This window comes from Lichenostomus cassidix, chromosome 1 (genome assembly GCF_008360975.1).
Source record: "Lichenostomus cassidix isolate B80296 chromosome 1, HeHo_3.0, whole genome shotgun sequence".
Lineage (NCBI taxonomy): Eukaryota > Metazoa > Chordata > Aves > Passeriformes > Meliphagidae > Lichenostomus > Lichenostomus cassidix.
Genome location: NC_139479.1, coordinates 37,967,005 through 37,980,039, shown reverse-complemented (window position 1 = coordinate 37,980,039; position 13,035 = coordinate 37,967,005). Strand labels below are relative to the sequence as shown.

Below are 13,035 nucleotides of genomic sequence, written 5' to 3'. Positions count from 1 at the left end.
AGAAGGATGTGCCCTCTGTCAAATAGCAAAGGCTTTTGAATCACCTTGAATAAAGCAGGAATATTGCTGAGAGAGAAAGAAGTAATTAATATCTACGAAACAGGTAAAATAAAGATTCTCCTGCATAAAAATGCTGAATGAAGTCAGAGATCTTGAGTTTACTTTGGAATGAAACCAGATCTGATATTTAAAACATATCAACAAATAAAGAATTTAGAGGGGCCATACAATGACCCTACACTAAATTGCCATGTTTTTATCACATCGGTGTATTTTCAGATGTCAAAACAAGTATTTGTACACATAACTGACAGGACTGCACATGAAAACAGTGGTGTCTGAACAGAAATCACACTACTGCATTTGTATCAGGGTATAAAGCCAAACTGTTTCTCACTACTAAATATTTATATAACCAAATACATAAAAATTAAGAATACTACAATAACTCTCTATGAATATAAAGACTTACAAGATATATAAATATGTCCATAACTCCTCCAAAGTCCCTAATGACAGCTGTTGGAGTAAAGAACAAGCCATCTGCCATAATCTTCAGATTAAGCTCAATGCTCATGAATATTACAAAAACATATTCAGCAATCTGAAAATCAAAGCAGAGAACAATCACAATTTAGGAACAGGCAGTGGAGAAAAGCAAGGTGACTGCAGTTCAACAATTGTGAAATGATTCAGTGGCAGTACCTGGAGCGTTGGAGCATGCATAACTCTTCTAAAAGGGGATTCGAACATCATGGAAATGCAGGAGCAAATAGTAACGATGATCATGACCCAGTCCAGGTAAGTAACCAAACCTAGCAAGTCACTGTGAACAATACATAAGGAAATGCCATTACAAATGCCTAGAACTCTGTGTATTTATACTCTGTGTAGTATATAACTACACTACAGTTAAGTGCTTTCCTATGAAAAATAAATTGAGTTGAGAAGTGTCAAAGATTTCAGTACTTCAGAAATGCGTAGTAAGACTAGAGAAGTTACATGCAAGTGAAGAAGAAAAATCTGATTAAAAAATTCTCTTCCTATTCATCCTTCTCCCCAAACAACTCCATAGTAAGAAAATCCTTTTTTGGTAAAAAAAAAAAATAAAAAATAAAAAAAAAAAAGAAAAGGAAGACATACACATGTGCATGCACATTTAAACACATCCATGCATGTGTGTGCACACACACTCATACTGCAGGCTTATGTGACCAAGCAAAGTTACTTTTGCAGTGCTTACTAAAGCTGATGGTATTTGGTATTTTTCACAGCTCCAGTAACAGGATCTGTTTTAGAACTATAAAAAGAAAAAAAGATACAGTCATTTACATTTTATTTTACTCAGCATTATAATTATACCATACATCCATCAACTCAAAATAATTTCTGTCCAAAATCAAGGCTCCATTTTATCTTGTCTTCATTTTAAATGTCTGTATAAGTTTCATTTAATTCTATGCAATTTCAGTCATATTATCAACACAGCTATTATCATTTTAACTCATTGCATATACCTGTAATTCCTCTAAGATTCTTTGAACTGACAGTTTTTTGGGTCTTGCTTTTGTAAACAAGGACTTGATCTTGTAATTTGCTTGGCAATAAGGGGGATAACCTGCTACTGAACTTAATGTTCTAAAATGTTCTTTACGTTTACTTCAATACTTCTTGGACCATGGCTGGATGAGCCTCTGAGCAACCTGGCCTAGTAAAAGATGTCCTTGTCCAAGGCAGAGTGGTTGGAACTAGATGATCCTTAAGGCTCCTTGCAACACAAACCACTCTCTGTCTCTGTGATTGTATGATATCCTCACTTAACACACACACAACACACACACACACAGACACACACACACACACATATCCTTCCACAAGCTCTACGTCTTTTATTACTTCTTCAATCTCTTTCTAAGATTAATATTTTTAGAGTTTCCATATCTGAATTTTTCCATGTAATTGCTGTGCTCCACCTACCATATCCAAGCACCCATTAGGCAGTCAAAGAGTGAGAACCACTCCATAAGTAATATGTACATATCTAGGTGACATGAGTTAAGTTCCTGCTGCAGCAATTATTTATCAATTTCAGACAAAGCAGAACAACTGCTGCAGGAGAAGCTACAAGAATTCTATCCAAGAAGCCTCCCCTGACCCACTCGTTATAGGCACTTTTACTTATCTTCCAACTCCCGTAGGAAATCATGCCAAGACAGGATCTGCACTGACACATCCTATATTTCATTGGAGGGGTCTAGCCATTGGGATGTGAAATTGCTATTACTTCCTTGCTGAGCTCAAAGTGAAAAATGGACTGAACAGACTTGAGGAATTACCACCGGAGAGGTTTCATGGTTATGAATTACAGGAATGCACAAGACATACAAAGAGAACAAGAAACATCTTTCACAGGCCAGGTTCACCCATTTACATCAGTAAGTACCCAGAACATATTGGATTAGGTGCCTTCCCACTGAATCCACTGTCTTTTGCTTCTTAAACTCATGCCTCTCCCTACATTGTACATGTGAGTATTCCTCAGCCTTTTTTATTAGAAAATATGTATCCTATCAGTTTTGAAAAGATATCTAGAATATCTTACTTGGTAAGCTAGATGGGAAAACAAATAAAGCAGGCAAGAGTTAAGCAAATAAAAAAAAAGAAGACTGTCTAAGAAAATCTGTTTATTCTTCTAATTGCAAACATTTTATTTAAAACTGTTTTAGTATAAATATCCTGTTACCACTGGGCACTCCACAATGCTAATAAGCACCAACAAGTATTTGATAAGTGGATTGGAATGACTGTTTGTGTGTTTTGTTTTTCTGTTTTAATTTGCAACTGCTTAATGGACCAGTGCACCACAATCAAGTTAGCAGTTGCATAAAAAATGGGGAATAACTCAAGAACATGTCTCTACAAAGGTGGCAGAACACTTAAATATAGGTATTGTTAAAACTGAGTATCCAACCATCCTGTCATGCTAACTAGAAGTAATTTGTTGAAGGGCACAGAGAAAATCAATGGTAAAGCAGCTGCTGAAACTAGTCCTGCTAAGTGCCAAGCTCATAGCCTTGAGCTATCTTGTGTCTTACAGTCTCTTTTTAAGGTGACATGCATTAACCCTTTAGAATTAGGATGCCAGAAGGAGATAGAGGTTTAAAAGAGGAGCTGTAAGGTAATTTTATATCAAGATGCTTGTACATGGATCTCTACCTGCCACACTCACATATACCTACAGCTTAGTTACTGAGTCTTCCTGGCTTTCACTGGGTTTTAGCTTTTCTCCTTTTATCTCCCACAGCCGAATACCTCCCCATTCCATTGTGTGTCCCTAATTAGAGGCTAGTGAGTCTTCAGGTGAGCATACGTGCAATTCATTTCTCTTCACCTTTTTCTGTTCTATGAGTTGGTGTATAAAAACTTCTCACCTGATGATGACGAACAGGAAAGGAATAGAGAGCTGATTCCCAAAGGTCTTAAAAGTGGGAAACATTACCCTTTCTTCTCAGCTCATGCCTGAAGTTTCCCCACAGTTTTGTCCATCTCAGCATCACAGACTGCTCAAACACATCTGTCCTTACACAGCATTTCATTGCTTCCTTTCCTCCAACACTAATACTACACACAGACAAGTGGCTGCCAGCTTGTCTGGTGACCACACTATAAGCAGTTTCCCTTGTAAAGGAAAGTTAGAGCCTGATTCCTAAGGACATGGAGGTAAACAGCCGTTGGAACCAACCCTGCTATGAAATGAACTTACACATTAAAGCGAGCCCGTACCACCACGCGGCAGAAATTCCTGAATCTGTGCTCACGGCCAACTATGAAAAGGGGTTTATCGAAATATGGGTGATTCTCTCGCAGCTCCTCCTCCTGGACTTTCCTTTCAAAAAAATGTAAATTATTAAGTGTTACACATTATACCTGGCAAAAATATCCCTTACACTTTGTTATTTTTTTTTATGTTGATGCTTAATACTTTTAACTTCATACAGAGAAGAGATAATACAGAAAATGTGCACTCAGACTTTTGATTTTTAAATACCTTTTCATTTCAGCTTGTTCCTTTTTTTCTTGGATCATCTTTATCTCACTGTCTTCTCTCTGTGCATTTCTGTATCTCACTGTGTTGGAGTGCTAGAAGCAAAATGATTCCTTTTAATCGAGGTCTGAGGGTTGTTGTTTTTAATGTTTCAGATGAAAGCAAGATATGGTATTTTACATAGAAATATTCAAATGAAAGATCTTTATTTCCAAATGTATTGCACATCAACTCAGTCAAGCATATTGCATAGTATCTTCTATCTACAGCATAACGCTTCTTATTTTCATCAAGGTTAATTTCAGTTCTAATTTCATGCTTGAGAGTCCATCCAATCTAACTTTTAACTTTAAAAACAGAGGTCCTGCAAGCCCAGCCGATTTCTCTGAACTGGAATGAATACCATAAAAGTTACTAAGGGCAAAGACTGGGAAAGAAAAAGCTTTAGACACCCTTTCAGATTCTCAAGCCTGCTGCAGAGCTGCCAGGCTGCAAGGCATGCAGATTGTACAGGTAGTGACTGCTGAGTGCAGGGCTGAGGGAGAGGGAGGGAGGGAGGCAGGGAGGGAGGTAGGGAGTTCATCCAGTGGAGGGAACAATCAGCATTACTATTCTGAGTTATGTGAGTCTTTGGAGCACTCCTGATGGGGTAACGCTGGTGTTATCCTTACTGTTGGACACTAGCAAAGCCACATCTGCTTTAGTTACCTTTAAAGACTGAGACAGTTCAGAAATAGGGTGACTAATATTGCCCCTGGAATTTTCATTGTCACAGAGATCCACAAAATATCGTATTTGCAGAAATGAAAATGCACTTAACTGCATGAAATTACACCACAATGAAATCCATGATTAATATTCTTTCTTTCAGTCTTTGTCCCTTTGTCTGACAGTTCTGCTGCCTGGAAAACATTGCTAAACTTCCATCAGAAATTTTGAAGTGCTGTTTTGCCAGCCTGAGTGATTGTCTAATTCCAGAGTAAGGCTTTTTAAGGTGTCCTGGGTAGTGACTGTTGTGTTCCTAATGTAGTGCCTATAGAATCAGTGAATCTATCTCAGCAAGTATTCCGAAACCAGTAAGTCAGTGAAATAACCAAATCAATTATTTTGAGGATGATTCAAATGCAGTTATAGCATTTGTTTCATGACTTCCTTTCAAGATTTCAAAATACAAATTGTAAGCAAGTTCATAAATAGAAATTAGTCTCACACAAGATTTTATTTGAAAGTATATATTCTTATTTCTTATATTCTCAAACCAGCATTTCTATGAGGACTTACATCTTGAGTCAATGTTTCAAGAGATTTCCCTCTGCTGATTCGCTGGCTGTTCGAACCATGTCTCAGTGACCTGAAACAATCATAATCAATTTAACAATACATCTCAAGATGAAATTTTGACCTTTATAAGATGACCATTATAAAGCACTGCTCTCCAGCCACCCAATATCTCAAATTCTTATCATTTTTCTCTTGCTAACATCAGAAGCTTATATGCTCTTCAATTGTTTTCAATCTGGTCTAACATAAGCCAATTTCTTTCCTTCTGATCTTTAAATTGATAGCTTTGTAGCTGGCAAAGGAAATGACATTTGAAATAAAAAGGCATTTTTTCTATTTATGCAGTATAATGAATTTCATTATGGTTGCATTGAAGAAAGTAGAATTTAGCTCTCTGTACAAATAAGTAGTTTTGGCTTTTCATGTGTTAGGAATTGCTCAAATGTAGTTCCTTTTGTCACCTTTAAGAATATTTTTAAACCATCCTTTCTGTCCATTTTTACCTGCGTTCTTGTCGTATATGATGCTGGACACTAAGTATTGACCGTTCCTTCGCTGGCTGCCCCTCAAATGATCCGCTCAGCATGCGTTGTCTAGTGCAGGCCCTACGAAGAAATACAAAGATGATGACACAGAGTTTTCAGTATAAATGATAATTTCAGAGGTAACACAACCAGAGAAGTCAGCTTGGCTTTGTGGGGAGCAAGTACTTCAAGAACAATAGACAGTAACAATAAAAGAGCAATGGACTTTCCATGAAAATATTTCCAAAGCAATGTTCCCCATTCTGCAACACAACTGGTCATCTGAAGAACCTTCTCCATGCCTTAGCAAGGGCCATCTATGACTTTTTTTCAGTTTGCTGTAGAATTTATGGTCCCTCAAGACTTCACTAAGTGTGAAAGGGGTCAAGAAATGCACTAACCATCAGTAAAACCAGTTTCTCAGTGATAAAGAAGGGAATAGAACAAGTACAACTGTAATTTTAGTCCCTTTCAGGGCTGTACATACACACTTAAGACATACAACATAACTTGGAGTGCTCAAAATAACGGGAATTATATACAGTATGAAATGAAAAGCTGCACATTGCTGATATTCTGTAACATGAAATGTCTGCTGTCTGGGAATGCATTCAACTTGCAGCACTTTGCTTTGTGGGTTTTCTCACTTGTTTTTTCACGGTTCATTTTGATTTTTGCATAATTTTGGTGAACACATTTTACACATTTTGTTAGAAATGAGTATTTGTTGGCCAGTAAGTGTGCCACAGATAAACAGAGCATGTGTATCTTTATCTTGATGGCTACGATGAAATTGATTTGCTTAAGAAAAAGAGAGGTTTCCACCAAAAGACTTCACACAGATCCCTCTGATGGCTGAGAAATGGATTTTCAACATTAGAAACATATTTTAACTTTCTAGAATGGTTCAATTTAAAGTTTACACTGTGCACTCCTCATTGCTCATTTTGTGTTATGAGACCATTTAGAGAAACACAAGACCCAGCTGGTAACATGCCATACTTTTTATTGAATTGAATCTTCACTTTTTTTGAAAAGATGAAAAAAACCTATACACTATTTGTATAACCACACCATCTGCCAGTCTGCTGTAAGGCTTAATGCCTTGACAGCATGGGATGATCATGCTTGATGGCAAAAGGTGTCTACTGCATGTTCTTTCCCCACTGTGGCTTTTTTTTTCACTCTTCTCCACTTTTCTTCTTCTTTGGGATTTAAACATGTAAATGATACAAGTAGGAATCCAAAGTGATATCTGGAACAAAAATGAGAAGCTTAGAATGCTTGTCAATGTCACCACTGCCAATCAGATTAGCATGCTAGAAAACTACATTGTGCTACACTTGTTACAAAAAGCATTAGGTTACACTACACTGAAGCATCGTGACATACAGGAAAATTACTCCATGTCTTATAAAACACAGCTCATCTTAGATAAATCATGAACATTTTAATACCAAAGGATTTTAAGCATTATATTATTATTATGATACCACATAATGCTGTCAGAAAACAACTGAGATATTTTAACACCTTTGCATTTCTTGATTTAAAAAAAAGGGAAAAAAAAAGAAAAAATTACTTCCTTAAAATAGTTCCTATCTAACGCCATTAAAATGACAATCTAGTTTTTCTGGCACAGACAATGGAAAGTTCTGGGGTCTGACTTCTGTATAGAGGCTTCTTGGTGTGACAAAGAGGGTAACTTATCTATTTTTTCCCCTGTAGATATAGATTATTATGCTCTGCTTTCAACAGTTACAAATTATTTTCTTGACATCAAAAAGTGACTTGTACATAAACTTTTCATGTTTTTGTATGCAGCAACTTGAATACCAAGTTAGATAAAAACTTAGTGTTCACAATAAGAGAACTTTCAATGCTCAAGTAATAAATCTTTACCTGAATTATGAACAAGATGGTTTATTTGATTATTAATAGTATTATAAAATAGACATAGCCATATACTATGGTCGTACCATGGCTGAATGGGCATGCATAAAAAGTACCACCGCTAGAAGGACTTAGTATGGTTTATAATTTCTAAGTCAGATTCCTAAATCTGTATTTAGCATTTACATCCATTACCTCATTTTCAATGCCTCTGGAAGCTCTGCAACCCTCCTGAACTCAACAGAGAAATAATGAAATACCAGTTGTTTAGCACAGAGATCAGAAATTTTTATCAAGTAATTGCAAAGAAACTTTTTTGTATTTCCAGAGAAAAAGATGTTGTGCTGAAAAGGCCTTGTCTACTTTTGACAGCCTCTCCCTTAGCATTCTCCACGGGAATTAGTGCCTTAATCTTCCTTGTTGTCCTAGGCTACAATATAGATGTATTCAGTATTCTATTACCACAAGCTGTAGGCCATTAGCTGTTACTTTCTGCTATGACTCAGCCCTGATAACAGTCAATGGGCCATCAAGAAACCACTGCATGACTCATGGACTTATCCTATTGTGAGATGCTCTGCCCAGGAGGGAGGAGCCAAGCATTGCCACCTGGATATAACCTGGCTTTGGAACTGCCTGAGCTAGCCCTGTCTACTGGGCTCCCAGAGGACAAAAGCTACCACTGGATCTTCAGGTGGAGACCAAACCTTCCACAGGCTCACTGCTTCAACCTAAGTGCTTCACTTGAACTACTACCACCACCCTAACAGGATGTCAGGTTGTATCTGACTTTGTCAGTGCTTTTCCTTCTATTATTGCACATATTTTATTTAATTTTCCTATTAAGTTTTAATCCTGACTTGTGATCTCCCACTCCCAAACTAATACACTTGTATGATATGAACTCTTACTAGAAACTGTGTTTTGTTATCCTTTTGACTCAGAATCTGGGTATTTTTCAGGTGCTTAGACACCTAGAATAGCAGATCTTTGGGGACTTTTGAAAAAGATGGTAGGTACCATGAAGTTTTCAGAATTGCGGAGTTGCCAGTTTTCAAGCCTGCAACAGAGTTTGTGTTCTCACTGTAGACATGTTCACCTCTGTGCTTGCTCTCAGTGCCTGCCTGTGAGCCACTTGTCCAGGCTTCACTCACAGCCAGTGCAGATGGAAGACTAAATTCAGTTGGTTGTACAGAGGAGGCCAGCATCACCTGCAATGCCTTGGAGTACTTTGTTTTGCTTCCAACTGCTGCTACAGCAGGGTACAATACCCCTACAAACTTCTAAATTACCTGTCATTTTCCAGAAGATCTTTGGGACATCCTCTGGCATCTCAAACATTACTATATGTTGATATGTGAAAAACGTCATTGAATGATTGGTCAATTAATTTAATTAATGATGTTTGGAAGGTATTAAATAACCATAAAGTGGGAATCTAAAGACAAAGCAGTCAACTAAAGATCTCACTGGGCTCCATTGCCTTTACTAGACCTCTGTGAATTAGATGGTAGAGTTCATCCCTTACCTCACAGGCAGATTTAGCTGCCTGGAGCTCAATCCCACACCAGGCACAATCAACGTGCCATAGTGTTAAACGTTCAGTCCTATGTGGCTTGAAAATTGGAGTTTTAACAAAATGCTTTTCTTCCCTTGATACACCTTTATGTAACTGTAGATGGTCAGAATCTTTTGACCTTTTTCGAATGACAGACGCAGAATTACCCTTTTTAGCTAAAATTGCCCTTTTCATCTTCCTATACCACCATTCTGAAATATTAGATAGGTTCACTTTCACTTGTGGAGGAATAAAGAAGTTATGAAACAAAGAAGAGACAAGAAATATGTCAAGCTTCCAGAGTTTGTACTCACCTTGCAGAACTCTGAACACAGTTCAGCAGCTCCAAACCACATGCTCCAAATTTGCCTTGAAAAGTGCAAATGTAATTAAAATATCTTGAAAGAGAAAACACAACTTGCTAGGTTACCAGAAAGCCAGGTGAAGATCACACAGAACAAGGCAATACTGGGATAACACATAGTTTGTACCACATATATTACCTCCAAGCAATTAGGAGGGCCACATTTTTGAAGTCCTTCAAACGATTTCATGCTTTGGAATTCCTGAAAAATAAGTAATGAACAGAGTGTTCAAGTAACATTCTTTGACCAAATGTAGAATGTTAAAGGCTTTGATCGATACTTCAAGATACTATACCTTGAATGAATATTCTGAGGTCTCTTGCATAGGGTAAGCACATGGCTCACACTTGGATCTTCTGGTCAGGCATCCTTTCCACAGTAAGTATTTACTCATCTTGCATTCCAGTGTAACACTGACTTGGGGGGTGGTTTCTGTATTATTTTAATGAGTGAGTACTTATGTAATAACTGTAGCAGCTGCATATATTACTATGTACTTTTGTTCTCCCTGAAACATGCTCACACTGAAGCCTTAGAAGTGTGGTGCTCTTCAGTACAGTCATCAGTCTCATTCAGCACTGTTTTCAATCTCTGTGACTTTCTATCCTTATTAAATCTTTTTATGCTCTCACTACAATTCCACCTAACTTGGAATATATGGTTAAATGTGACAGCCTAAGATTCACAGGGAATCCACCTGAGAGGTGTCACAGTGTTTCATTCTTTCCTTTATAAATTTAATTCAATGAGGCACTTTTTAAATAGGAAGCACAATGCATATTTTCACCACAGCTACACTGTTGTTCTTTGGGGGAAAAATATACTGTTTTTAAATGAAATCTGAATCTGGCTGATGAAATAAAATGGATTCTTAATGCAACTTGGATAAGTCAAGTTTTTTCTTCTCCATGTTTTTTCTTGTTTCCTTCCATAGGTCTCTAAAGCACAAAACCAAAGAGTTACTTACTTTCTTTAGTGATTGCTCAGGCAGTTGAGCTATGGTAGGAGACTTCCTTTCCTTTAGCAATTTTTATTGTGATTATCACCCCTGCCTTGCTGTTTCAGCTTCTCCTCTCACAGGTATTTGCATAATAACAATTTTTATCGGATTGTAGAAGATCCATAAAAGCAAGGTAGAAGGAGAAACCTCAAGTGGCCATCCAGTCTACCACCTGTCGCACAATGGGATCAGTGACAGATACACTATTACATACCTGCAGTGTTGGAGACTCCATAGCCCAGTAACTACTTCACAACTGTGCTTTGCAGTGATCCATAACGCGGTGTTCATTTGGCACAAAATCCACAAAACTTCTTACCAATGGATATGTGCATTACAGTATTTCCTTTTGTTTGTCTTTGCATGACTAAGTCTGGATTTTGCACCTGATGACAACAATCATCAAAGGAACTTACCTGGAACATTTGTTCTGAGAAAGGCAGGGGGTCAAACCCTCAAAGTTATCAAGAAAGAAATCATACTCTTAAAAGAGAAAACATAAAAAATATGCCAAGAAATTTGTTACAAGTGATTCAGAACTGACTAATGTAAGTCAGTTGTTTAACACAGGCCAATTTGTAATAAAGCATACCAAAGGTGTATCTTCTAGGATCATAGAATCATTTAGGCTGGAAAAGATCTTTGCTCATTCTCTGTATTAGTGTTCAGAGAGATTTTATTCAGAGATAAATTTTATAGCTTTCCTAGAAATCACTGTATTTTTCCAAAATACTAGTATGAACAAAGTCTGAATTATATTCTAGCATATTAACAAACTAGAATAGGATACTTAATTCAAGAAATTCATCCTTCACTCTTGCCTTTCCCCCCTCCCCTCCAGCTCTGCCACCCCTCAAGGCAATCTCAGTTTCAAACAAAAGATAAATACACTGCATGCAATTAGTTGTTTATGAAACTGAATGTTACACTTAAGCACGAGTTATGTTATTCCCTCAGGCCCAGGAAACACACCAGACAAATCTTGTCTAGAACAGTGAAAATCCTGCTGCGCACCCCTAGCATCAGTTTACAGTCTGACTATAGCATCAGGTGTAATGAAAAACAAATAAAAAGCCACCCATTTAAAAGAAAAAGTGTGTTTCCCAAACTGTCACAATATATATTTTATTTATGTGTGTTGTAGAGTCTCCTTCCCTGGACATACTCAAAAGGTGTCTGGATGTGGTGCTGGGCAGTTTGTTATGGGTAGTCCTGCTTGAGCAGGAAGGTTGGACCAGAGGACCTTCAGAGGTCCCTTCCAGTCTCAACCATTCTCTGATTCTGTGAAGGAGAGTTTAATGGACACCAGAATTAGGTTTTGCACTATTGACACTTCGGTTGTATTTTGGACTACGTAAGACTACTTTTAATTTGCTAATTTTCCCTACCATTCTGTGCTGTTTACAACTTATCCTCAGCACAGGAGAGAACGAGCTGATTAATACACAACATTTTGACTGGACCTGCACTGCTCTCTCTACTTCAGATAGCCAGAGGGACTAATAAAGGACTAGACCCCATTCTAGATAACTACCAAGCAAGGAATGAGGGTCAGAAGAACCACAGGCACAAAACTTGCTTTTAAGAGGAAAAGCCGTGCTCACAGCAACACAGAGTGAGAGAAAAGTGTGAAGCACTGAAGACATGCAGGAGAAAGCAAATTTGCTACAAGTGGTTATTGCTGCTGAGGGAAATGCATCGTAATTTTCAGAAAGGAATGGAGCTGTTAGCAATTCAGAGGTACTATTAAATGGGATCTTGTACTGATAAGAGTTGTTCTGTCTCTAACTCATTTTTACTTTACTTCATTTTTCAAGGTTGAAGAATGGATTTTTGTGAAGATTTAAAGCCTCCATGCTCTGACACTGGTGATGCAAAGCACTGATCACAGTACCAGGACAGTAGCTGCTACCTCCTTGACTTGGTTCCCATGCCTAATTGCACGAAGACCTCAAGGAGGCAGGGAGGTAGTTGGCTTCTAAACAAGGATGCTTGGAAATGAGATACATCCCCGGGGGTGCAGCAAGAAAGCCAAAGGAGAACAAAGAGACCCAGACACCAGTTTTGCTGCATCATGTAACACCAGGTGAGCAGGGGAGACACCTAGAACTGAGTGTATGAACTGTGTCTCTTGGTGGTCAAGGGCTATTAATGTCCTCCTTCCTCCTCTTGGGGAAGATGTCAAGCTGCAGTTCAGCATATAAAAGGAAAAAATGGGGTTTGGATAGAGAAGGATGCACAAGAGAGACATGAAGGTACCTATGTGTAATGCAGTCCTTCCATACAGCTGGTTATATTAAAACATTCACAATTTGACTAAAAAATAATTTGACAAGGTTTAAGAAGTAGGGGGAAAAGGTCAGAGGTGG

General features: G+C 37.9%; 1 protein-coding gene and 1 long non-coding RNA gene across 3 annotated transcripts in view; both read right to left on the bottom strand.

The window, feature by feature from the left end:
* NALCN (sodium leak channel, non-selective) overlaps positions 1 to 13,035 on the bottom strand; it is a 222,673-nt gene that overhangs the window by 25,615 nt on the left and 184,023 nt on the right. Inside the window, exons 19-25 of one of the 2 annotated variants that reach the window (XM_085056984.1) lie at positions 5,830 to 5,931; positions 5,327 to 5,396; positions 4,049 to 4,140; positions 3,764 to 3,886; positions 1,244 to 1,300; positions 706 to 826; positions 473 to 604 (exon numbers count right to left, since the gene is read on the bottom strand). In XM_085056984.1, coding sequence (XP_084913110.1) covers positions 473 to 604; positions 706 to 826; positions 1,244 to 1,300; positions 3,764 to 3,886; positions 4,049 to 4,140; positions 5,327 to 5,396; positions 5,830 to 5,931 — 697 coding nt within the window. The remainder of the gene's footprint in view (positions 1 to 472; positions 605 to 705; positions 827 to 1,243; positions 1,301 to 3,763; positions 3,887 to 4,048; positions 4,141 to 5,326; positions 5,397 to 5,829; positions 5,932 to 13,035) is intronic. The other variant, XM_085056992.1, reaches the window with a different exon arrangement.
* Positions 6,175 to 11,480, bottom strand: LOC146444553 (uncharacterized). Its single transcript, XR_014851126.1, has 4 exons — positions 9,962 to 11,480; positions 9,805 to 9,867; positions 9,616 to 9,699; positions 6,175 to 7,105 (listed from the first exon to the last, which is right to left on the bottom strand). It is a non-coding gene; the product is annotated as an uncharacterized LOC146444553 (long non-coding RNA).